The 27,252-nt window shown below is 35.7% G+C and overlaps 4 protein-coding genes across 5 annotated transcripts in view; 1 reads left to right on the forward strand and 3 right to left on the reverse strand.

Annotated features, from left to right (window-relative positions):
- hoxc10a (homeobox C10a) overlaps positions 1-26,694 on the reverse strand; it is a 62,782-nt gene extending 36,088 nt beyond the window's left edge. For both annotated transcript variants that reach the window (XM_082146235.1, XM_082146236.1), the window contains exons 1-2: positions 23,593-26,694; positions 20,215-21,516 (exon numbers count right to left, since the gene is read on the reverse strand). In XM_082146235.1, coding sequence (XP_082002361.1) covers positions 21,242-21,516; positions 23,593-24,337 — 1,020 coding nt within the window. In that variant the 5' untranslated portion in view covers positions 24,338-26,694 and the 3' untranslated portion in view covers positions 20,215-21,241. The remainder of the gene's footprint in view (positions 1-20,214; positions 21,517-23,592) is intronic.
- Positions 1-27,252, forward strand: part of LOC309481339 (tubulin alpha chain) — a 267,267-nt gene that overhangs the window by 2,740 nt on the left and 237,275 nt on the right. The window lies entirely within an intron of this gene.
- Positions 3,564-7,261, reverse strand: hoxc8a (homeobox C8a). The gene is made up of 2 exons (XM_082146274.1): positions 6,522-7,261; positions 3,564-5,169 (listed from the first exon to the last, which is right to left on the reverse strand). The coding sequence occupies exons 1-2, from the start codon at positions 6,955-6,957 to the stop codon at positions 4,853-4,855; spliced, it is 753 nt and encodes a 250-aa protein (XP_082002400.1). The 5' UTR covers positions 6,958-7,261; the 3' UTR covers positions 3,564-4,852.
- Positions 10,594-17,957, reverse strand: hoxc9a (homeobox C9a). The gene is made up of 2 exons (XM_082144380.1): positions 12,415-17,957; positions 10,594-11,362 (listed from the first exon to the last, which is right to left on the reverse strand). The coding sequence occupies exons 1-2, from the start codon at positions 12,980-12,982 to the stop codon at positions 11,118-11,120; spliced, it is 813 nt and encodes a 270-aa protein (XP_082000506.1). The 5' UTR covers positions 12,983-17,957; the 3' UTR covers positions 10,594-11,117.

The following is a 27,252-nucleotide window of genomic DNA, read 5'->3' on the forward strand; positions in this document are numbered from 1 at the left end:
GAATGTGTTAATATGAAAGGGAAATATCCATTGTCCTGTTGCCTATACCCACAATACATTTAAAAAAAGTATTAATATTAATAATTAAAGGTGTAAAAATCTTAATGCAGGAAATCTTTTTTAACCATTGTTTAACCCCATTTGACCCATTAGGGATTTTGTTTTGGACTAGTCGTTGAGTTGAGTTTATGTTTGCAGCAGATCGGAGCACATTATAACTCAGAATCATTGGGAGACAGATAGTTCTCATAACAGGCACTCTTTTAAAGATAAAGTTTAAATAATCACATGATCATTTCACAAGCATTTGAGAGCAAAATAATTATAAAGATCATGGAACATTAGTATTAACTATTATTCTTATTTCACAAAATTATCATAAAGTCACATTTGTACGTATCCATTGTGTACAGACGCACTTGCAAAAGAGAACAAAATGAGGTTACAAAAACTTGCTATTGCAAATATTCTTAATTGTATGCAGGCCTATTTACAAAAAAACTTTTGACATTTTTAAAACAACCGTAAAAGTTTGACTGCTCCTGTGCTGTCAAATGTCTGTACTGAACAACTAATAATAATGCAAAAAGAACACTCCTCTCTGTCAGATAGTATTGCTTTATCAATTCATTGTTAAAGAAAAATCAAATATGAATATTGATTCAATGATGTTCAATGATGTTGATTCAGTGATGTTCAAGCTTAACACTGTAACAACGTCAAAGTTCAAAAATGTACAGTTCAGTGTTGTATTATAGTGCAGGCAGGTATATGTTTTAATAAAGCTTTACGTTATTCTTCAATAGTTAACGCTATGTATATCAATGTAGTTGCTGGTCATTTGTTTTCTTCAAACGAAATTCGTTATATGATCTTGATTGGTTAATTGATAAGTATCAGAATCATTAATTGCGAGATGATAGCTTTAAAGAAAATTACATGAGATATCCTTCAAATATTGTATCATGTAATGTAGGCCCCTATGGAAAAAAATTGCAATTGAGCAAAAACAAAACCAGTCAAGACAATATAGCCAAAGCTATATGACAATAATACATATTAACTAAACGATTTTTTTGGCTAAACAAAAGTTAAAGAACTCTATGTAAGCAGTGTAAGTTTTTCCTTTAGGCTTAATAAAAAAATGTCACTCCTATCTTTTTAGTTTCATACCACATATATAAACAGAACGCAAATGGATGTACAAATATCGAATACCACTCTAATAAAAATAAATAAATAAATACATACACAAATACTTACACTAACGAACATAGCCAATAGCGGGGTAAGATTTTCCCCTTTAATTTGTTCTTTTTCAGGAACAACTTGTTTTCTAATTTGACAGCTCAGTCATAAACAGAATGTAAATATGTGTACAAATATGACAACTTCCACTCTTATAAAAGTAATAAAATAAAATAGAATATCACACAAACCTATACATGCACCCTTGCATACACTCAAAGCAGTCCCACGTCCACGTTGCTTTCCTGGTGTCTTGTTCTAGCCTGTCTGCACTGCACAGAAATCAAAAGGCAAAAACGTCTGCCCGGATGCGACACTGTCGGGTTTACACCACCAATAAAGTTTACTGCAGGTATAGTAAAGCCCTCATTTGGAATGTAACAGCAGTGCAATACAAAGGCAAGGCGGATGGACAATGACCACTGCAATTGTCACTACCACCGGAACTTCCTGAAAAGGTCCATGCCTTAAGCAAAATATCTTCTTTTTTACAACAGTGACCATCCAACACCATCACAACAAAAGGAGAGTGAAATAAACACGTTCATAATAATAATAATAATTATTATTATTATTATCATCAGCAGCAATAGTAGCCAATATTGTGTAGCCTACATGCAAACGCAAAAAAAAATGTTCAAGAATCTGAGCCTAATGCGGTTTGCATAAAAAAAAAAAACTTTACGTCAGTATCATTGTATCAGAATACGTGTATATTGCCTCTTTCAAATTTGCAAGAGGTATACCACTTTAATAATTGGTATTTTGAGATGCAGAATTTTAATATTCGATATCAATCTAAAAATATTATATGAAATACCTTATACTTGGCTGTGGTTTGGCACGTTGAAAACTATTTTCCTATAATACACAATAAATCTCGTTGGCACTGAAAATAAATTCTGATATTCTGTTATTATTATATCCATATATTGCTTATATTAGCCTAGTCTCTGTGATGTCATCATCAGCCTAATTGCGGCTGCTTTATTGGGCACTAGACTACTGTTATGACCTGCCATTAAAAGTTGTAAAAGAGACAACACTTTTGAACACTCGCACATAAGGTAGGCCACACTAGGATTTTAATGGCGATAGTGATATTTTAATACTTTTAAAGGCATTTTAAATGTCGAAGCATTATCATAAACCTGCATTAAACACAGATTAGTAGCTACTAATTCATAGGAACATGCCGTTCCTACGGCATGTTGCATATTCTGTCAGATTTGTGTTGTGTGCTAAAAGAATGCATGTAAATATTGCTCTTGAATCCTTTCGTCTTTGAATAAGACAAGTATTGGCATTGATAATATTCTAGCTCGCGTGTCCTCTAGAAGGCGTCTTCAGTAAACATCCAAAGTTGCACTAAATAAGTATTTTAATTTAAATTTTTTATTGTTTGCACAGATAGTATGAAAGACAGTATTCCTCGTCAATGGAACAGAAGGTTCATGTTTTGCTGAACAACAAATTAGTCTGTTTGCTGGACAAGAGAAGACTGTCCATTTTAAGAATGTAAAAAGAGTAGCGTGCTTTGTTAAGGATACACTTTTGCAAGATTTCAGTAACATTTATCAGTGATTCATTACAGAAAATCCCTTCAATGTCTTCTAGCAAGGCCGAGACCTGCGACCTGTCCGCTTATGTTTCCCAGTGTTGTTATTTTGCTTTGAGTAAATCTTCTTAGCAAGAGAATATTTATTTTATTTATTTTTTACTTTTAAAAAGATTCTTTATCTTTGACAATAAATAACTTGAGCGATTCACACACTGTGCCATCATTTGGAAATGTTAGATATAGGCTAAATATGTTTCGTGAGGTGGAATTGTACAAAATTAATAATTGAAACTGAGAATTTTTTTGACAATAAAACAACAATTGCATGATAAAGGCAGGATATTTATTTGCAAAATTTAGATCTGCTTCAAATTATGCATTATGTCTGACTGTAGTTGATCACGCCATTTTGCTTGGATTGATAACATTTCTTATTAAACGGGGAATTATAGACAGCCGTTGGTTGTTTGCTACAGAGATTGAGTTGCTTTGTTTTTTGTTATGTAGAGACAATCTTTCAAAGCTTGAAAAGTTTTCAATTCTAAAAACACATAATAATGGTGAAATATTGTTGTTGCATTTTCCATTTCAGACACCTCACAGACATGAAATAGGCTATATACTATAAAAAAGTATTGCATTTGTCGTATTTAACATGTACTTAAACAAAAAAGAAGCAGATTTTGGTGTTTTATTAATTCAGTATCATGTCAATAAGTGGTTTCAGGCAAATAAATAAATAAATGAGACGTGATAGAATGAGCCATCTTGTTTATTCTTCTGTTGATTTCAACAATGGCGTGGACACACACGAATTTGTCTATATTCACAAGAGGAACACAAGTAAAACGAGCATATTGATAACAGCAAGATATTACAAGACGTACATGAAGGTTATACTCAGTGCAATTCAAAATCTACGCTAAAACACCAGCACGATAAATGACTCTCTTTCCTTGGGTAAGGTAGGGTAGTAATTAACGTGTTCATCTACACATAATGTGCATTTTCTATAGGCAGTTTAAGTTGTTGGGGGAAATGTCTAAATAATTTCAACAAAGCAGCGTGTAGAATAAATGAATAATTCATTCTTGCAAGCAAAACTTTGTTTTTAGGTAGTGCCGTGGTGCAATCTTTTAAAATATAAGATTGGCTTTGAGCTATTGGTGTCTTCCAAAAGACTTCAAAAAAGCTCGATAATCATAATAAGTGATTAAAAGGGTAAGTTACTTAACTTAGGTTTAATACTACAAAACAAGATTCTATGAAATCTCTAGGTAGAAATGTATATTGCAAATTCCCCATGATTAGGTAGCTTCTCTCGAGATTTTCAAACGATTGCAATCTCTGGTGAGACCAATAAAATAATCGAAAAAAATACAAACTGTAGCCTGGCCCACTCACATAGAATAACAATAAAAAACAGTTAGGTAAGCGATAAAGTATGTAATACAGAATGCATTTTCTACACTTGCCATCCCCTTTCTCAGTACACACAGCACTAATGCAATATTGCCATATTCGGATTGCAGAAATAGTGTTACACCGAATACATAATCTATTCCTCTGTCAATTTGATTCGTAATGTCAGCATGTTGTGGCTTGATTTTATATACAAGACCAACCGTTTTTAAAAGTGACAAGCTGATGCAATCATTTCAGTATTTTAATTGGTTGCATCTTAGTCATTTTTAGCCCCCAGACATCCTCATCAAATATGAAATAAATGTTAAACTCCGTTATATGCTAATCATGCTGCTTATATTTCCCTAAATAAAACATTGTGTTCCTGTTAGTTTGTCAATTTGTCAAATACACAGATCCACTTTTCGCTAATGGTAAAAGTCCTCGTGTGTTGGTAAAAAAAAAAAGCTTCTTTTTTTTTTTTTTTTTGGGCAGGTTTCAGTGTACTTTTGTATGTAGGGGGATTTTCTCACTTTTTGACCCAACTGTTTGTAATAAAATTGGCGCGTCTTCCTTTTCATTGCCCATTCGCGAGACCTCTTCAAAATCTGCCATATAACCATAAAAAAGACCATAAAATCACTCCTTGCTTTCCTCTTTCTCTTCCGTTTCCTTGTCTTCTCCTTCCTCCACCTCAGCGTCCTCGTTGGCCTCTTCTTCGGCCTCTGCTTCAGCCTCTCCTCTCTGGCCCGGAAATTTGTCTTTGTTATTTTCTTTTTTCCACTTCATTCGACGATTCTGAAACCAGATCTTCACCTGCCGTTCGGTTAAGCTCAGCGCATGGGACACCTCAATCCGGCGCTTGCGCGTGAGGTATGGGTTGAAGAGGAACTCTTTCTCCAGCTCAAGAGTCTGGTAACGGCTGTATGTCTGCCTTCCATTGCGTCTCCCAGGAGCTTTGGAGTGAAACAAAAATATCTGTCAATTGCATGTCTCCATTGCTTCGCTCTCTTTTCATTTACATATCCTGGGATGTAGTTAACATGAAGGAAACATAAACTGCTAGGAATGTCCATGTGTAAATAAAAATGAATAAACAATTCAATTGTTTACAAATGGAATTTCTCTTTTTTCCAAACACACACCCATACACACATCTCTCAACTCATAGCACACTAAGGACAAATTCTGCCACAAATCACACAGTGTGTGTGTGTGTGTGTGTGTGTGTCATAGCGTGCCTTATAGTCTAATATCCTCATTACGGTTTGCCACCAGAACATATAATCAGGTAGGCTATGTCAATTGTGGGCAGTCATTGTCGTTTAAATTTACACGCTTCTATACAATGGCGTTTCTTGTAGATCTATGTAAATTGATTTCTTCCATAAATTCATTGTTTCTATGTTTGAGTTACACAACAGCTTTAATTCAGTTCAGTAACGCACAGAATTTCACATAACCTGGTGCGCGGGAGCGCGCGCGCGCGCACACACACACACACACACACACACACACACACACACACACACACACACACACACACACACACACACACACACACACACACACACACACACACACGCAGACAGACAGACAGCCAGACAAACACACACACACTCAGACACACACACACACAGGTTTTCATAGTATCTATCACTCGGACAAAATAAATAGACTGAAATCCTTTCCTCATTCAGGTTCATTACCAGTTAGTTTTAAATTAAAGTAGGCAAATAGATCTTCTCAATGCACCTCAAATACACTTGTCATTAGTAGGGGTTAAAAGGTTTTCTTTGAAAATATAATTTGACTGACAAATTTTCATTTTAGATTTTTCCTTTTTCCATCTCAGCAGGAAGGAAACACAAACCAATGGAAACAATCGAACAGCGTCATTTTTTTAATTATTTGACACTTATTTTAATTATTTGCTATTACTGTTTACCACTACACATTACAATAACGAATCTTTCCTCGTTTTTTTAAGTCATCACAAAGGTGGTAAGACAGGTGATTATTTCTAACTATAGCGAGAATAATCTGAATCAATTCAGCTCTGTCTGCACAATCTAGCCAACACTACTACATTCGTTTTACACATAAACATAATGGTCTAGTGAAGTGAATAAATACGAAACGCTGCAGTGCCTATAATTAAGTACAATTTCGCAACCTGCAAAGCATAACCCACCTGTGTTTTGATCTGTGTTTATGAACACTGCACGCTCTTGACACACTGACGCAGTCACACAGACAAACTCACACGCAGTGATTGAACAGAATGTGAAATAGTAAGTGTTCTAACCGTGAGGCCGCATCCATGGGAACATGAGGCTCGGAGAGGTGTTCTGACTTAAGTGGCCTTGTCCTTCTCCAGGGTTAGTGCTATTGGACGATTTACAGTCTGGGTATTGCGCTAAACTGGCCTCTTGCTGGGTACCATAAAGCGGTTGCCTTGGAAGGGCTTCATATCCATAAAATTTCGTAGCGTCTCCGTGACATGCCAATGCACAGGGGTTCTGTTGATAACCAGGGTTGGAGATACCTGTGGTTCCGTGATGGAAAAAGTCCTGTACGTGATGCGACGGGTGTTGAAACCCCGGCGCAGCTGCTCCATGTCCGTACACGAGCGTGTGGCTTCGGGCAACGCTCTGTGGAAACCTGCAGTCGTAGTAAGTTGGCTCTAATGATTCGCCGGCTTTGTACTTGGAAAAAAGAGGGTTAACAAAATAAGAGCTCATGTTTATCTAGCATTAAAAAGAGATAAAATAAATTCTCCTCTCTAAATGGTGGCAACCTATTGTTGCAGTTCCAAATGGCATGCAACGCAGATAGAGCAACCGGAACTAGATGGAGAAATGCTGCCCCTTCGGACAATCTGAGGCAGCTCCCACTTCAGATCCTCTCGCTTAGTCTCTCTCTCTCTATATCGCCTGCCTTTTCCTTTAGCAACCTCAAATCATGGCGCGCACGGTGGATGTGTGTTAAGGTTAAAGCTGGCTAGCTCCGACGGCTCAGTCACAAGCTCGTACTTTTTTTTTTGCCTCCCACCAGCCACCCCCACTACAATGAGACCCCTCAACCCCCCCATCCCCTCCTCCCCCCACTCCTTGTCCCCTACACCCCACCCTTTGGCTCGTCATCTCTCCAAAGCGTCCACAGGCGTCTACCTTGAAGGGGAAACATAGTTGTATGTGTGTTTCTTTTTTTTTTTATTGAATAAAAACGGCTGCACATGTTAAAAGAACGAATCACTTAAGTTTTTAATGGCTTCTATAGAACATATCCGCAGGTTACTGTAGCTTCGAACTGGCCGTACAGGTTAGTCCTGCGGACGTTGAAACAATTTGTCTGGTATTTCGTTTGTGATATAACTATGGTATCATTTCCCTTCAAAAGGCCATATACGCTCCGACCATTACACATCCATTATGATAGGTTTATATCGAGCCATAACCCACAGGGACAACATAACTCAAGTTTTCGAACATTACGAAGAAACGGCAATAACAATTGACACCGTCTACCAGCTAAAACACTAATTTATAATGACAATGGAAAATATTGTAACACTATTATTATTATGAAATATTATTATTATTATTATTATTGTTATTATTATTATTGCCGCTGCTGCTATATTTACAGTTTGTGACGAGTAATTGTGACGCCTACCTTGATTATTTGTGTTAGACTGCTAACACACACACACACACACACACACACACACACACACACACACACACACACACACACACACACATACAAGCTTCTCTTGGCCCTCCTAAACCATACTAAAAGTTGTAAATCTGCCGCACTGACACAATAAAATTGCGCAATAGAGGCAATAGATGCCTCGTTATTTTACTAGACACATTAATGGCTTGTTGTTTATTTCGGCTTTGCTCATTTAAAGTCCTTCCCAAAATATGAGCATGTGGTTTCGTGTCGTTACTTGACAATTTTTACACTTCGCTGCTAAACGGGAAAGGCACACACAGGAAATTTATAGACATCTCACAGTCTATAAAGATGCAGATTCTGGGCCATTGTCTCAGTTACAGGAACATACCATGGAGTAGGCTATATACATTTGTAACGAAAAAAATTATAATCAGTAATTAAAAAAATTGTAATTAAGTAAATAACTGTATTTATTTTCAAATAAAAAAATCGAACGTATTAAACGTATTATTATAATATTGAAGTAATCGATATTGTTTCTATTATTATTATAATAATTATTATATTTTTATAACAACAACAACAATACATTTAACACGAATTTTCATAAGTAGGCTATCACATTGTTTGAAAGGGATTATAAAATCATCATAATTATTATCAGGATACGGTATATTATAAAAGGCCCTGATTACAAAATCAATGTCATCTTTATAGCGTCATATGTGAGAATGTCAAACAAGTGGCACAGACAAACATGCCTTTTAAAAAATAAAAAGGCATCCAAAAATGAAGAAACAAACGGAAAGCATATCGGTGACATTTGTAAACCAGATCTCACATGAGATCTAAATGCTGTGACAATTTTCCAGCATGCCTTCAATAAATTATGTCAGCTACGGCAACATAAAACCCGACACTGCATGCGCTTTTAAAAAGCATCAGTGAGTTACGGATTTTGACAAAACAAAAGACAGAGAGAGTGGGGAAAAGCACCGTAACAAGAAGATTCGAGACAACATAAAAATACTAAATACAAAAATTATAAAACAAACAATTGTTTTACGAATATGATAAAGATGGTGTGAATGTACAGTTTATTACTTAAGCGTGTTGACATTTTTTTAAAGCTATCATCGTGATTAATAACAGAAGGCCATTCTTTCAGCACTTTTCTTGTAGCACTCCCAGGATTTAGCAGCCCAAAATGCGTGAACTGTGAGTCAATAGCGCCATCTAGTGTTCTTAGGGGTAACTTTTACAAATTATCATTGATAAATTATCACTGGCAAAACACACAGTCATCCAAATAAATTAGGACAATGACAGAAAGCCTATTTTAATGCACCTGTAGCCTCTTGGAAATATTTGACTGTGAAAACACCGAATACATGATTTAAAGGCGTACAGCACCAGTATGTAAATTAACTTTAGAAGCATGTGTTTAGTGGAAACTAAGCTTTTTCAGTTTAGCGTCATTTAAAGGCTTGGAGTAAGTTCTGAATGCATATTGTGGTGTCTGTTGGTGGATTGCTTTTACCTCTAGTTTGCCCAAAGGACTATATGGCTCTGCAAATCTCTTTGAGAGGTTCCACCACCAACGTCCATTAAACCATAAAGTAATTTAGCCCAGACGTCTAGCCAGTTAGCCAGGTTGGCTTTGTTCGTCTGCATCTGAGACAAACAACACCAAGCTCCAACAGGGTTGTAAAACTAGCATTTTTGTTTTAAGCCGTAAACGTGGTCGGTCGGGCTTTGAAATCACAGCATCCTGTTCGCATTGTTAAGGCCCACAAAAAGGCAATTTCAGTCCAGCGTAGAACGCTAAACATTTGAATTTTAATTAAATCTATACCTCAACTGCTACTCGTAGCCTATATAAATGAGAAAATATTAACATCAGATGATTTTAAGATTACGCCTGCGGTTACAGACAGTAAGTTAAGAGGGGTGAAAATACAAAGGTGACTGAAACAATTTAGTCATAAATAAAGAACGCTCAAATTACAGGACAGGTCCTTTTAAAAGATTTAAATTTAAGTTCATACCCCAAAAACGCGCAGTCTACATTGACTTCAAAATCAAACCATTTTTACATTTACGGAACCCCTCGGCCTGATTAAAAAAGCCATTCTTGTTGAAATTTATATTTTTAATTGATATTGTTGTTGACATTTCCATAAAATATGTAGTAGGCCTATGTGTTTTGTGGCTCTGACATGTTATCTGTAGGCCTACTCCAGATTGAAATCTTTTTCCTCCGAAAATTGTCATATATTATTGCACAAATCATTTTTAAACTATAATAATAATAATAACGGAACTATTTATTTTTATTTAAACGCCAAAATAATATACAATCTAAAAATAAGGAAAAATAGTTTCAGTGCTTGGAAACAGGTTTGCAATTAAATACAAAAATATGAGTAGCCCAAGGCACGGCAGTGGATGAGGCCTTCCACAGGCTTTTCGGTATGTTTTTTTGTGGGATGTGTAAATTTGATATTTCGACTGTTACACACTAACTACCTCTTTTGCCATTGAGCACTTAGTCCATCCTCGAAACTTTTCACATGGGAACACTGTATGTGTAGGCCTAATAACTGGATTGCAAAAACTTAATTCCTGAAAGCTATTCGCTGCAAATATATGTCGTCATTGTGCGGTCAAATGAATGAAATGAGACACAAAAGTCATATTAACATGGTTGTATATATTTGAATATATCTACAATCTATAATGAAACTCATTTACAGTTTAAAGAATGTAAAATACACAAACAGGTACATCAGAAACAAACTAAGCACATCGACGCAAACACGTATATTTTTAACTACAGAACTGTTATTTATAAAATACTCGGCTTGGAAACCTCCTAAAAATAATGGAAGCATAGAAAAGAAACAACCACGTAGAGAGCATAAATTAGGAAATTGAAAATAAAGTAGTTCAAGTATTTTCTCTCTGAAACTTCGGGCCACTTTTTGTGTTTGTGAGTAAAGAGACGTTATGTAAATCCAAACTACAATATTAATATGACTCAATCCAGCATGGTAAAATTACGCTTATATTAAATCATACTTCACCAATTTTTCAAAGGATATCCATATAGGATATTTGTTTTCTCTGTTCCTTTTATAGGCCGCAACTGTTAAGACTCGTGATGATACTAAATTATGGTTTTCCTTCAGTCTGTGTCCAATTAATGACTTTTGGTCTATTGTTCTTTACTGTCGTTTTTTTCCTTGTTCATTTTCTTCATCTTCATCCGTCGGTTCTGGAACCAGATTTTGACTTGTCGCTCCGTTAGGTTCAGCACCCTTGCTACCTCATATCGCCGGTCTCTTGTGAGGTACATATTGAATAAAAATTCCTTTTCGAGTTCGAGTGTTTGATACTTGGTGTATGGACAACGCTTCTTTCGAGTTGAGCGCGCGTGGATCCAGTTTGCCACAGGATTATCTGAAAAACAACGCATAAAAAGTATGATTAGGTGCTGTTGTAAACAAATACGCTGAGATTATTATTGATCCAAGTCTTTTCTTTCTTGATTATGACAGCCATAACTTAAAGTATTAATTTATGAACTGTAGCACCTAAAAACACTTCTCATTTTGGCAAGATTAATCTTCAACTGGTCAGGCTTTATACGTGAAAATAAAAAGTCATTTCATATGAAGTCCCCCTATCTCTGTCTATTTGAAATAGCTTCGCAAACTCTTAGGAGAGAGAAATGGCGCTGTAAACTAGTGAATGTATCTAGGCCTATTTGCTTTATAGGCCCATAAAAAAGCAAAGGCTTGTGACTCAAGCCTTCACAAGTCTACGCTCAAAGTTCTGCTATGCAGTGAATGCACTGTGAACATTCCACGTGCTGTTTATCGATGTAAATGCTAGGTTTGATTTTAGTTCTTAAAATGTAAATTATGTTTAAATGAATAGTTCAAAACACCAGTACCCGTTTTTACGTTTTTAATTAGACATTTAAGTAGGTATGTTGTAATAAACTCCATGACAAGTACAACTCAAAACAAGCAATATTAGTATTTATAGGTTATAATAAATCATATACAGTTGAAACCCAATTTAAATTAGGCTATACGAATTCTTAATTTGCATTGTTAATACGCATCCTTGCTTTTCAAACGCCTGAATTGTTATTGAGCCAACGGCAGGCTAAAATGATACATTTCCACATTAAACAAAACACAGTATAACAGTATCATTTTAGAATTAATGATAATGATAATGCTATGCGGCTATTTGTAAACATCACATGCTACCTTCTTTTGCTAGACTTGGCTTTTTAGGAGAGTTTTTATAGCTCGTTTTACAACCCAATCCTATGGCGTTTGTCATCAGTGGATAGCCCCAAAGCAGACTTGAGTCGGCCGAGAGGATGAAAGAGTATAGAACTTGGTTTTACGACGGACAACAGCCAACCACCAAGCAAACGCAATAAACTGAGAAGCATCCCATATACCCGGTTGTAAACAAGAATAGCACTAACTTACTTGGGTCTAATTCAAGCTTGTCGTCTTTGTGCTTCCCGGAAGACAGAGTCTCCGTCTCAGGCGATGGTGTGTTCTGCTGCTTTTCTCTAATGTCGACGGCGGAGCAGTACAGATAATCCGTGTAAGTGCGTCCGTTCGAGCCCAAAGTGTCCCCAGTACGGGGATCCTGGAAGGTGTCGGGCTTCAGCCCGTAGTGCCTGCTATTCCCTGCATATCCTGGAAAAGACACGGTACCGGGAATAGGCTCCAGCCAAGTGCGAACGTACCTTGAGTCTGTGCCTAGGTGAGGTTGGTGAGTGTATGGATGGTAAACCACTGACGACTGGGAGTGAACAGGGGCCCACGAGGTAGTAAAGACGGGTGGTTTCGGGGCAAAACTGCAGGACGGGTAATCCGCGCATTCCGGTACCAGGGTCGTCGGGCGTGAGCTGGAGGATATCGGACCAGTGGCTGTGAAACGACTCGCCAGAACATCCTCGCTCTCATGGTTGATCAAGGAATCCACATAATAATTACTTATGGGACCCGTAGCCGACATGGCGATGTTTCCCTTCTCTTTTACATGCATCCGATTATTATATGGAGTGTATGTGTACTTTTTTATCTGACCGTAGAACAATCAAGACAGGTAATTATTTCAGAAAGCTTCCCCAGCTGGGATTGGACGCCTAAGGAACACGTGACTGCATTTACCCCCTGAAAAACTGCACTGCAGATCAATGCGCGCTCTCCCCTGGAACAGCAATGCACTTCGAGCTTGCAGTAGGTTGCTTAATACTAATATTGTCTTTTTACATAAAACCTAAATATATGAAGATGATGTGTTTCTAATATATTATGATGCAACTGATTTGTTATTTGTAGCCTTACAGAGCAGCACTGTGTGTGTTAAGGGTTTTTAAAAGGGCACTATTTTTTTGTGTAATCAATCTCTGTCGAGGGAATGCTACTGTGCTGTGGCTAGCCTTGTGCGCATCCCTCATTGAACAATGTTATTTATTAAAAACAATTAGAAAAAAGAAAAGGTTGTTCATTTCTTTCTCAGTTTCACTATTAATTCTATATAATTGGAACGGACCCAATGGATTCATTTTGACAAATATACGGCTCCTGTGCTGTCTAGAGGGTTGCTTTTATGCACTGAAGTCCTATTTTCCTCTTGTTTCAAATAAATACAATTGGGATATCCCTCATAAAATGGAGTTTTAAACAAATCGGGGCGATGGGAATAGTAAGACGCCTGAAAACGCACCACAACTGCGGCTGTATTCGTCAAGTGGTCGTACATGCTTTTATGTCCTTCAATAAATTTTTACGAGGACCATTTGATTGTTCATAAACGTGTCGTTAATAAAACTGCAGTTGAGTTCCTGGTATAACGTAAAACCAACACTTCGCTTGTGAAAGAAGTCTCATCAAACCTCTGTCGAATATAGGCTACAAGAAGAAAGACGAGTGACTGTTCACAAACTCCATTATATTGCATGAGAGAAAGGTTTGAAAACGCTTATTTAAATAGCAATTTCCTTGCGATATTTTTGAAAAGGCAAATGCATAATACATTCTACATAAGTTTTGTAAATTCTATATACTTCCCTTTCTTTACATTTTTTGTTTATTTATTTAGCAGTTTTTTGCGATTCTTTCGAACTGAATTCTATTGTAATACGAGGCAAATAGTCTTGTTAACTGCAAATAAAATTATGCTAAAACTGAAAGGTATGTGAAATATTTGTTAATATAATTTTTTTGGTTTAATTATTTGGTTTTGTAATTTCGAATTATGAATACTGGCGCAGACATAAACAAAACATTCTTTTTTCTTTAAATCGTTAAATACTTTAACGCCATACTCTTGTCGTGTAGCCTACAAAATAACACCGTTTGAACATTTTATTAAATATGTGTGACATTATATTTTAGATTACATTTTTCTTCTAAGTAAATTGCGGAATTTGGAAACAGCCTATGTTGATTTTGGTCTGCACTCTGCAGTCATTGTCAGTGTTAGGCCCAGTATGAAACCGGCCACATGAGGTCAGGCTTTTTTACCGCCCTGTTTTCTGTGGGAACACCAGACATTGTCAAAATATAAACACACCAAATAACATAATGCGCGGACTCTTCATCTTACTCTTATCGCAAATATTAAAATATAAAATTTCACTATGTTATATTAATTGTTTACAGAGACTCGACCCAAAGAAATGAGTGTCATTAATATACTATTTTCATTTGCAAAACAACTTAAGTTCTTGATTCAACACAACTAAAATCAAAAAAGCAAAATATACTGAATTTATGCTTTCATGCCGTTCCCTTTAATCATTATGTGTTTTATAGGAAGGCGTGGCAGCTTGATTATTGCAAGTATTCTACTTGCAATAGACTGCATAGGCAATATAATTTAGATACTCTGAACAAAAGTGAAAGTAAAATCATAAGAAAGTTTATTAATAATTGATAGCCTTGATGGGAGGCTGCAGCTTATTGTGGTATCAATGCATAATCAAATTCTTAGAATAATTACATTGTGGCATGTACAAAACAAACAAATATATGTAATCTAAAACGTTCTTTAACCACATTTGTAAATCACGGCATCATATCTATAGCCTATAAAACCTTTATCGTGTTTCCGAGGGCGTGGTACCTGATCCTAAAGTCGTAGTTCACTCACGTTTATTATTAAATGAATGTCTTATTATGGTGTTCTAATGTTGTTAATGATACGTGTATAACGCTATTTGTTTGGCAATATAATGTTGTTTTTAAATAAATTAAGCATTATCAAAATAAAAAAATAAAACCGTATTTAATTGTTTGACTGTTCTATGAATGTCTTTGAAATTTCTAACTGGAACTTTTATTCCTAGTTGTATCTATAATTTTTGTCAGGTATGATATATAATTAGATTTTAACATTAATTCGGTGAATAACAAGGATGTTTTCTTCACAAAATATTTCAGATTCATATAGACAGAATAGCAATTTGACTACGCTCTCTCAATGGAATAAGGAGATATAATTTATAAACGAGATGTTCGCTATGTGGTCGCATTCATTTATACATTTATTAATAACGACCTTGTGATTTAACAGTGTAGAAATCTGCAGAATGTAGTATTAGCTGCAGTCTTGGCAATGAAGCTGTGCAGGGTGACTCAGGATAAAACTGAGCTTTACGAGCTCACTCACTCTTCTATCCATCCTTACATTTAGCTTTCAGAACATCACCGACTTTATACACATTCGCCAATAATATACATCTTTTAAGATACTGAAATTCACAAAGTAGCATATATAAAATATAACACTTTAAGGAGCAATTATGAGCTGGTAATTCACACATGATCCCACAATAACGCATTTAGTCTCTTGTGACTATAAAAAAAACAATGTAGCTTCATAATATACAAATACCATTTTCTTGCATTATAGCATCATTTAATCCTTTTAATTGATTTTAAGTCGTCATTAAAAAACATCAGAGTATACTGTCCTTTCTGAGACTACAACAGCACGGCAGCATCATTGCTAATGCACTTTGATTTACGGGAATCTCTCAACATTAATCTCCAGCTTCCTATCTGTTTTTAAAATTAGGCTGCTTTTTGATCGACTTCAGTATTTGTTTTAGTACTGCATAGCTGGGGAAAAAACAGCACACCTAAAAGTCAAGAGCAGGTTAAAAATCAATATTTTATTTTTTCTTAGTTTATTTCAAGCGCAAGCATTTTCATTTATTCAACTATTTATTTGTTTTTTAGTTTTAGTTTTTTGGTGTGAAGTATACTGAGTATTATTTAATTTATTTACTGAGTAGCCTTTATAGCGCCACTGCGCCTAAAAATACTATTTTGTTTTAATCACACAACGTTGTCGTATGGATATCAATATAGTATCTTCTCAAAATCATCCCACATAACTTCAATGTGTTATGTATAAAAATAAGGTCATTTTCTTTTTCTTTTTTTTCTTTTAAACGACCTTATGTGCGCCATGGTCAACGTGAACACCACAATACACTATACTCTGTTATCCTTTTTTTACTATTATGTGTCAGATATCTTTGTATTCATTCACGGAGACGGGAGGATACAAAATAAAGCAAAATGTTCACAGTTCATCTGTGACATAACGAGTTTAGAGACATAACTCTACCATAGGTATAAGTAGGCTATCATATAATTGTTTCCGGAGAGCAAAAAACGAGTTAAATTAATATAGCCTATTGAGTTATTGCTTGTGTCCAAGTGAAAACACCAGCTAATATAAACATTTAATATTTTGGAGGTATAAGATGAACTTTGTTGTAAAAAGCATAGTAAAATATCTTTATTTAGCAAAGTAACTTGCTTTAGAAACTCTTTCTCTATTTAACTCAAGCAGCAATCAGACCTGTTCCGGACAAACTCGTAACATACAATGCAGAAAATGAGGGCAGTTTCCAACATGAATGCCTACATACAAAAAACTAAATTAATTTACATTAATTCTGTCAAATTGTACACGTGTGCTGAAACTGGCATTTAGGTTTCAAATAGGCTAAAATAGTATCAATCAAAGGCACAATGTAAAAAACAAAAAACAACCACTAATCAATCAACCTCATTCAAGCCCACTGAAAATAAGCAGCAACCATAATCTGTGTTAAATTCTCATCCCAGTATCTGTGTGTGGACATCTATTCAAATGTTTACACCACAGGGGTATGCCATTGCTAATGCTACAGACAGGCCCAATGCGGAATGTGTCGCACATACAGTACTATATGCTTCTGAAAGCAAGCCAGCAATTCAATATATTATATATATACACACACTGAGCAAGAGTAGGTGTTTTGACGTCTACCAATCCTTAAGCTATTTGAGGATATTGCCGCTATATCCGCATGCTCGGCGGCAGTGTCCTGTGGGGCTATTACGCGTGCTGTAAACTCTTTGTTGGTGACGCATTCCAGAGGAGAACCCCATTCACTCAACTGAATGAAAATGACTTTGGATTCCAGACTGTCTCCTCCCGTCCCAAAACAGCTGAAGGGAGGGGAGGGGGTTAAGAAAACAAGCATATCTGGTGAAATACAAAGACTATACTCTCCCAGGAAAAAGGAAAAGTCGCTGATGAGGCCCTTTACAACTAACAACTTTCCCAAAAACATTACCTTAACTCATTTAGCCTAGTATTTACAAATATTATTTATGTGGTTTTAGGAGGCATTGTGTCCTTACTGTACAGTTTAAATAAAAGTCACAGCACAAATACTGAGATTTCACGATTTCTGATTTGGAGTGACCCACAAATGTTGAATGATTTAAAAAATGATGATACATTTATTTATTTATTATTTTGAGAAATATTCAAGTTTCAAAAAACAGTTTCTTCCATCTTCCAGACATTAATCAAAATGCACATTTACTGCCTAAAAATCTTGTTCTCTTTCTCTGCATTTCTGTTGCTACTAAAGCATCGTATACTAAAATGTTTTACTTATTAATAAATGTAAATGTAGAAATAACTGCAGAATTTAGAATTAATATGATGAGTATAAATTTCAGACAAGCTGCGACAAGCTGTGTGTATGTGTGTGTAGGCCTAGCATATTTATATATATATATATATATATATATATATATATATATATATATATATATATATATATATATATATATATATATATATATGCTATATTAAAAAGTGGCTAAAACACGTTTGGACATACATACATATACATATACATATACATATACATATACATATACATATACATATACATAAATATATATATATATATATATATATATATATATATATATATACACACATATACATATATATACATGTGTATATATATATATATATATATATATATATATATATATATATATATAGGCCTATATATATATATATATATGAAGAGTTCAGATGCAAAAGCCTCTAAATGCCATCTGAAATTTTCTTATAGAATGATCATTTTTATCAAGCTCGTATATTTAAATTCAATAATTTCACTTAAATGGCAATGAAGATTACCTATTAATTGTCATTTAAGTGAAATTACTGAACTTAAATATACAAGCTTGATAAAAATGATCATTCTATAAGAAAATTTCAAATGGCATTTAGAGGCTTTTGCATCTGAACTCTTCATATATATATATATATATAAATGATAAAAAAAATAAAAAAAAGAGTCTGATATGGTAGAAGAATATCCGTGGAGGAACCACACAGGTTCACTGTTTATAGTGCACGGATGTTACAGGTCAAACATTGTTTGCCTTGGATACTAGCCACAGTAATTCTGCTGTGGCAACGCTTTCTAACGTTTAGCATGTGCTGTTACTACTGACCACTGCTACTGCTCATGTTGCTGTTATGTCTGTTATAGCAAGTGTTTAAACGTTATTTTACAAATGCAATTTTGCTATTTGAGCCAGGCTGTTTATAGCCTAAAAATGGTGTGGTTGGGTTGGGCCACATGTGGGTGTAAAGTAATGTGGCACTATTTCAAAAGAGATTTTGTAATTGCTGGGTCACGTTTCTGAGAGCACAAAATCAAAGCAGAAAAAGTGGATCAAATTTATAAAGGTAATTAGTCTCATACATACACAAACACAATTACAATTAACTACATGGAAATAAATTCATAGCTGATAAATTTGTAATTAATAGCTGGAAAAATAATCTGCACTTTTTCTGTCCGGCAGTCCACAATTTCTCTGTTTCTGTCTGTAATTTCTTTGCTAGCACCTCAGCCACTAACATTTCTACTTTTAAAAAGTGGCTAAAACACGTTGGGACATATATTGGAATAAAAGAATAAGCCATAATAAGGAACAGTCTAAGTTTGCCCCATAATGTTAACGGTCCTTTCTCCCTCTGAGAGACTAAATTCTCTTTTACAGCCCGACACACAAAGGCGAGCAAAAGAGAAAAAGAGCCCGCTGTGGCTATAATCGTTCAGTTCATTTACAATGCCATTTGCGGAAACTTCATTGCACAGGGTGTAATTTAACGGCAATTGTCGCCCTTGATGAAGACGAACTGACGTAATCAAGGCAGTTTCTTGTTGTCGAGCCAGGAAGCCAATCCCAACAACATGAAACTACCTAGACCACGCACCAGCCGCGCGTAACGGCGTTATCCACAGGAGGAGACAAACAACAAGCTCTGCACAGATAAGTAAGGGTTTTATTCCATTCCTCAGAGCCTCGAGCGCTAATTTAATCAAACCTCGTCTGTTGTGTTTCTATAGCATATGCCCGAGAGGCCATAGCTTTTGGGTAGATTTGAGAATTAACACCAAAATGAACACCAATTGACATTTCTATAAACCAGCAGGCCTATTGCAATTGCCAAAAAGAAATGTCTAACCCATTGACAAATTACTAGCATGCAATAAGTACAGATGTTCAAAAAGAATGAGACTGTCAAAAGAGTTTCCTGTTGCTTTTTTCAGACCTAAACGCACCTGTAAACAAATCCTTATAATAAAAATAAATTTGTTGTAAAAAGATTGTCCTTCAGAGGGACTGCAAATAGTTGAAATTAATTTATTACACATAATGTTAGTATAAGTAGATCTCCACAACTTTAAATTGTGCTTGGAAGTTGCATGGGGCACATTATCCACAACAGCACTCTCTTAACAACAACTGTCAGAAGCACAGAGAGCAAAGTCCACTTGTCAAGAAATGCGCTTATAACAAAGCTGTTATCCATGCCAGCGCGTGAGAGTATCCAGAAAAGCCTCCCTCAGCTCAATAGGGGGAAAAACAAGGAAAACGTGATCCTACCTTGAACGTTCTGCACACGGTCTGATTAGCATCGCTCATAGGATCCACTCATTCATTCACCGCTGCTGTAGTTCTTTCATTCTTCCGTGTTCAGTCCATCGTATAGCGTTCCATAACTCCATAATGAAAGGTTCCTGGTTCCAAAAACAGCCAGGCAGCCCGCAGAGCGCGTCAGTGAGGCCAGCACATTGCAGTCCCGAGTATGTGAATTAGCCCTCCTCCACTCACCTTTTAATGCATCTTTACTGCAGCAGCACATTATATTTGCAGATCATAAAATCCACCCCCAGCGCTTTCCAGGACCGTCATGACATTACAATTTTATGACCTTGACTTACTGTGGTCACCTGGATAATATTTAAATCAACGTTATGAGTCTTCCACTCATACTGAAAGTGCTATGCACTTTCTCTTTTTGCCTCTCTTCCCTATCTTCACCCAAGATTTCTGTCATCAGAATACAGGAGAAAATATGCAAGGGGAAGGACATACCAGGACATAATATTTTCCCACCCCCTGTTTTATTTTTCAGCCTCTCGAGTTAAACATCAAATTGACAAATACACGTCAATAACAAAGCATGCAAAATACAGAATGCGCGATGTATACGACACGCGCACTGACAGCAAACAAATTAAGCTAAGACATCCAAATAGAAATCTCGCTTTTATATTCTGTTAAGGGTTTTCAAAATTACAAATCTGCCACGAATATTTGCATCAATGATCCTTTTCTTCCGCCACTGTCATATTTACAATTATTCAGTTCTGTTCCACAATGATAAATTAGACTCGGGTGTAATTGTAATCTAAATGTAATATTCTTTGCAGGATGTTCCAGTTCCTTTGAAATGAAAGTCATGGGCCTTTGCTATTTTATATTTGTATGTGTGTATGAGAGTCTGTGAATGAAAAGGGATATATGAGAGAGGGGAAAAAAGAGATTAAAAATAGAGAGGGTCTGAACGTGGGGAACGCGAAAGAATATGCATTTTTATGATTTCTTCTTCTGTCTGTTTCTTAAGCCCTCAGTTGAAGCTATAGCCTGTTAGCTCTCGGACGCGACTTTCTCTGTTGAGCTTCTTTAGCTTCATCCTTCTGTTTTGGAACCAGATCTTGACCTGTCTGTCTGTGAGGTTGATACTCTTGCTGATCTCCAGACGGCGCTCTCGAGTCAAGTACATGTTGAACAAGAACTCCTTCTCCAGCTCAAGTGTCTGATACTTTGTGTAAGGACATCTCTTCTTGCGTCCACTTTTTGCTTTTAGCCAGTTCCCCGTTGTTTTTTCCAATTTAGCCTCATCTGCACAAGTAAACAAGAGAGAGAGAGAGAGAGAGAGAGAGAGAGAGAATAGGTATGCCGGAGTATGACTGCAAGATAACAGAACTGCATGAGGCGCTGCAGGTCCTCGTTTGAATGTGTTATTTAGTTTAGTTTGATTTTTTTGTTGTTTTGTTTTGTTTTCCCACAAAATATTCATATTTATATTCTTTGTTCTTCAGAATAAAAGTTATGCTCAATGTTTTGTACTAAAGGTCTATGATCTAATGGTTTAATCTAAACTGGCCTTTTCCTTATGCAGTGATGCCGTGTTCCTCAATTTAACATAGGCTATCTGACATTTTCTTTTATGCATTTTAAATTATTTATCTATAGCCTATGTGTATACTTGCTTGGACGGACTACATTTCCGTCCAATTTCACAAGTTAATTTGAGTGATTTCAGTCGGTCTTCGGCCTGCAATTATTTTATATCGAAACGTCATCCACCAAGACAAAAACAATGATAAACATACAATACTTAGCAAATAATATAGAGTAACATAACAAATATTTATTTTCCTTTTTTGGCTGAATTATCTCGTTAGATTAACTAAACAAATTAGCCTAGACTTAAAAAAAAAAAAAAAAAAAGATCAGATGGAGGTGTGAATAAGTGTGTTATTACTGCAGATTTCATAGACTAGCCTACTTTCCAAACATTTTAATAACGGAGATTAATCAAACAAGAAAATAAAAAAATAATTATAGCCTATATATAGGCTATATATATAAAACCTGAATTTAACTTGCCTACAGTTGAGAGCGATGCAGAGCTTAGTAAAATAAACGAAGATATATATATATATATATATATTTTTTATATATATATATATTTTTTGTAGTAGTATATTGTCAGTTAAACATTTATTTAACCACACTGATTTAATTATTTAAGGACCACACAATGATTTCAAATTTCATTAATAAGATTTTAATGAAGAAGTTTACTGACATTTTATTACGACAAAATACAAAAACAACATTATAAAATAAGCGCTAAACATGTCCAATTAATTAAACGTTAAAAATATTTTAAATAGACATTATTTACTTAAACGGCTATTGTTTTTTCGTTAAATGCAAACAAAATTTTATACAAATATCTACCAATATCATCAAGAAATTATGTAGTCATTTATGATTCTTCATTTTAACCTGTGTATATATATATATATATATATATATATATATATATATATATATATATATATATATATATAAAAAAACAATAACAGAAAATACTTCAATATATATTGTGGCATGCGGGGAAAACGTCATTTTCACTTTTTCACTCTATTCTACACTATTGCGGGCAGAACTACAACCAACTAGATGGAGTGTAATAAAACATCTAATTTAATGACATTTATCTGATTAGTGTGAACTGTTTTGTTTTGTTATGCTGTGCTTGGAGGGATGTATTGTAGAGCGCACTTTAACACCGCGTGTTAAGTGATCCAGTTTATATCAATGCCAAGACCCATTTCAATTTTTTTTAACGGTGTTAAATGCCGTTTCATTTTTAAGCACACATGATACTGTTTAACAGACGAAGATCCAATCTGGGCCTGTAAGAAAGGGCCTGAACAGTCGTCTGTGCAACAAAAAGGTCTGTAATTTTGACGTGCAACTTGGTTGTCAGTTTACATGTTGTACATAGAAGGAAGCGCGCTGTTATTGTGTGTGTATCTGTGTGTGTTTGTGTGGCAGAGCAGCCTGGTCTCATGAAAATGCGTCTCTATAGCACGCATTTTGTTTTTATCGTGTAATTTATACGCGTAAATGAGTTTTTACGTGCATGATACGCAGTTTTCGCGTGCATTTGATATGCACTTTATTGCGTGTAATACACACACACCACACCACTAATCCTAACCAAACGTATAATACACACGCACCCCACACCACTGCTAAACCTACCCTAAACCTACCCATGCGTATCCTATGCACGTAAAAACTAATTTTCGCGTATAAATTGCACGATAAACACAATGCGTGCTATAGAGACGCATAAGAGAGAGAGAGAGAGAGCGAGAGAGGGGAATTAGTTATCACCTTTCAATTCGCTTTCGGAATCATCAGAACAACTGTCTATTTTTGCGACACTCTCCTCTTTTCTAGCCTGTCTCTGATCCATGTCGTCTTCCTGCGTACTCCCTCCCTTGTCTTCTGGGTCCTGCCTTGCCTTGCTGCTTTTGACATATGCATCTGCTGCTAGTGCCTCAACAGGCGTGGATATTCTGGGAATTGGGTTAAAGTCCGAGGCGAACTCATCTCTTCCATGGTGGCCCCTTTCACTGGCGTACACCTGGCTCCGTCGGAAATAATCGGGGGTGGAGACGGCGCTTTGATTCGGGTGGCTGTTATTGTCTCCCAGACGGATGTAGGTGGATTTCTCAGCGGACTCCTTGGCGCTGTCGATATCAGGCTGGTAAAGACAAGGAATCGCTTCCTCTTTCACATTGCTGGCTGGAAAGGAACATGGATGCAAAGGCTGGGCAACAGGTTGTGAGCCTCTGTAAGTTTTAGAGCCTGCGATCCAAGCGTCCCGCTGCGACAGGTAATGTGAGTGCTGGTAACTGCTGAGATGCATCCCACTCTGCTGCAAGTCATCCCGTTTGGAGAGAGGGGTACCAACAATACCAAAACTACCCATCATGGAGCAACCATATTCTGCAGACGGTTGCATATACATTCCAGAGTTAGTTGAATAGCTCTCACCTCTGAACGGAGATGTTCCTCCCACCAGCGAGTCCATCAGGAATGTGTTGTTGGCTGCCACGTTGTTCGGGCATGACATTTTGCAACTTGGCTCGTTTTTCTTTTGATTCAAAACAATCTCCTTTATGCCGAAGAGGATAAGGACAGTAGGACGCTGACATCTTTTGGGGGGGCGAAAAATATCAGCAACATAATTATGGATTCAAGGCGCTTTGTCATGTGATTTTCAGACCAATAGGGTTTTGAAAGTGGCCTTGATGCGCCAGACCGTCTTGACGTCACTGGGGTCAAGTTGTTGAAAATACGTGGTACAGCATGGAGCAATGGCGCCATCTAGCCGATTTTCACGGACAAGGAAACCAACTACAGAACAAAGAACAATCGTCTTCAGATATACAGTTACGTGGCTTATGCGTCTGCAAAAGAAAAATAGAGAGAGGCAAGTAAACTAAACTAAATACTTCATGGAAATCAATGGCAAATTTCACAAGATTAGTCAATATAGAGGATGGTTAATACCACACACTTTTACAAGTCTGCACATGTAGGCTCTGTTTTCAAAATGGACATGCAATTTTATAGAATAAGGACGCATTTGACACGTTCTGTCAATGTTCTTGTCTATCTCGAAACACACTACTTAATCCATTCCTTGTTATTTTCGCTCTTTTACAAATTCCATTAGGGGGATCAATTAAATATTAATTAAATTAAATTAAATATTTTGTTATATTTTAGTTTTTTTTTTTTTTTTTTTTTTTTTTTTTAAAGATGACTGCTTATGTTTTCGCCATTATATTTTTCTGTGTAATTGACTTTATGTAGGCCTTATATAAAACACGAGGAACCAAGGATTCATTTAGAAAATCCAAACGGCGACAATAGCACAATATATTTTGTAAATTGTACAGAAATGATCTTACATTTATACTTATACATACAATTAAATGTTTATCTTAAATGTATTTGTGATCTTCAGCGCTCAAAAAGAAAACTTTAAAATAATTAAAAGTGAATAACATGCTCTGAATTGTGTATCTCAGCCTGTTTATTTAGCCTACCTTTATGTTAGCGTTAGCTGTGTGAGTTTTAGTAAGCGTGTTGATTTTTTCTCTCACAGTCACTTAATTAAATAGGCTAATAGCCTTATAAACTTGGTTTTATTTGGTAAATTTTCCCCTAAGTCTTTCGTCAAACGGGTGTAAGCTAATTTGTGTTTCTGGATCCAACCATATTTCCTCTGATTCCTTGTAATATACACACACTACATAAATATGGTTTCCGATTTTAGCACACGTTTCAAATGAAGGAAAAGGTAAAATGACACACTTCGTGTTCTACAAGGTCATTATTTTGCCGTTTTACCAAACTGCATCGAATCAGCTAGAGGAATGAAGAAGAAAAAACACTATGGAAAAACACGTAAAAATTACGTATTTTATGTACTCTGTTTGGGTCATTTTTAGTGTTGCTTACTACAATTTATATAATTTTAAACATTTGTATTAACCCTTGGACTTGAATGATCTTTTCTATGTTTGCTGGCCAATGCATTTCTCAACGAGGTCAGACCCAGCTAAAGACATGGGGCGTTGTTGTGATTGGTCCGTTCACTTGTCACTCAGCCTTTTAAGACAAACAAATACACTCTCTCGTGACAGAATATAAACGTATAGAGTTTATTCAATGCGTTGCATGATCTGGTCTTTTATGTACAGCAATATTTTTTTAACATTATATTTTACGTATGTAAATGCATATGTTAACACACTTTTCTAAATGAAATGCACATTATTCAAAAGGATTAATAACCTCTGTTTGAAAAAATGCATTTATCAAAGTATATATAGCCTATCCTATAAATCTGAGATTGTGTGTAATTGTCTACAACTTATAGCCTATAATTTGTATTGTATAACTGCATATCAGGTATAATTGCAAGTATATCGGAATTGCCAAAATTGCAAGTCAATGTTGAATATAGGAAACTGAAATTTAAAATAAAACTGTGTCTTAATGAATTACAGGTCATGCTGCACCCACTCGCGCAGTGACTTTCTGATTCCAGATGTCATGACAATGAAAACGTATTCCAGAAGTTGCCTACATTTACACATTTAAATTGTAGTAAATATTGTTCAATATAATATTATGTTTCGATGAGTATTATGTCTAGAAACAACGAGAGAGTCAAATGAAAACATTTAAAATGCCTGTACATGATGGATTATGGACAGATGTATATGTAAATGTAATGTATTTTTAGTGTTGCAGTGAGAGTACTTTCTTAAAAAAAAGTTATTGAACAAATGTACCATTAAACTGTATTTACTTACTGTCGACTTAAATATGTAAAGTCATTGTCTCAATGTAAGTAAAGAGCATGATCAAATGTTTTTTTTGTCCCTTATTTCAGAACAGCTTATTTCATAGGATACAAAAAATAAAAATTAAACCTAATTGGTCTATGTGCTATTTGAATGATCTGTTTCTCTTTTTGTCCGTGTGAATGCCGAAAAGAACACATGGAAGGCTTTAAAGCTTTTTAATAGTATTCTCAAACATTCGCTTTTCTTCTATTGACGTTTGTGATAGGCTACTATTAAATGTCGACATGCAGCTGTTACTGTTAAACAGCGAAAGCTAATCCCCTTTTCTTTCGGGGCTATATCACACAGAATATTGAATTGCACAACATTCACGTTAATTGCAGAAAACAAAAAAAGTGTATGTGAAAGAAAAAAATAATTAGGAATAGCTTTTTCACACCCACTCCATATATAAAAATAATTACTTTTTTTTATATTTGAATAGATCAATGTTTTCGAGCAGGTATTGATTTCTGGTCATTTTTTAAGGGTCATTACATGCAGTGTGCTTTAAATTGAGCTAAAACGGCACAGAAAAGTATAGTCGTCAAAACGACTTTGGAAAATGAAACAACACATCCAGTTTCAGTAGGCCTCTACATAAGTCTGTTGGCCTTGAAACGAG

This window comes from Leuciscus leuciscus, assembly GCF_965113295.1.
Source record: "Leuciscus leuciscus genome assembly, chromosome: 18".
Classification (NCBI taxonomy): Eukaryota; Metazoa; Chordata; class Actinopteri; order Cypriniformes; family Leuciscidae; genus Leuciscus; species Leuciscus leuciscus.

Bases quoted from the DNA above. Each gene is read 5' to 3' on its own strand.
- hoxc8a (XM_082146274.1), bottom strand. From the start codon at position 6,957: ATGAGCTCTTATTTTGTTAACCCTCTTTTTTCCAAGTACAAAGCCGGC. The intron at 5,170-6,521 runs GTTAGAACACTT...TTCACTCCAAAG, and splicing joins CCCATGGATGCGGCCTCACG to CTCCTGGGAGACGCAATGGA.
- hoxc9a (XM_082144380.1), bottom strand. From the start codon at position 12,982: ATGCATGTAAAAGAGAAGGGAAACATCGCCATGTCGGCTACGGGTCCC. The intron at 11,363-12,414 runs GTAAGTTAGTGC...GTTGTTTTTCAG, and splicing joins CAAGCTTGAATTAGACCCAA to ATAATCCTGTGGCAAACTGG.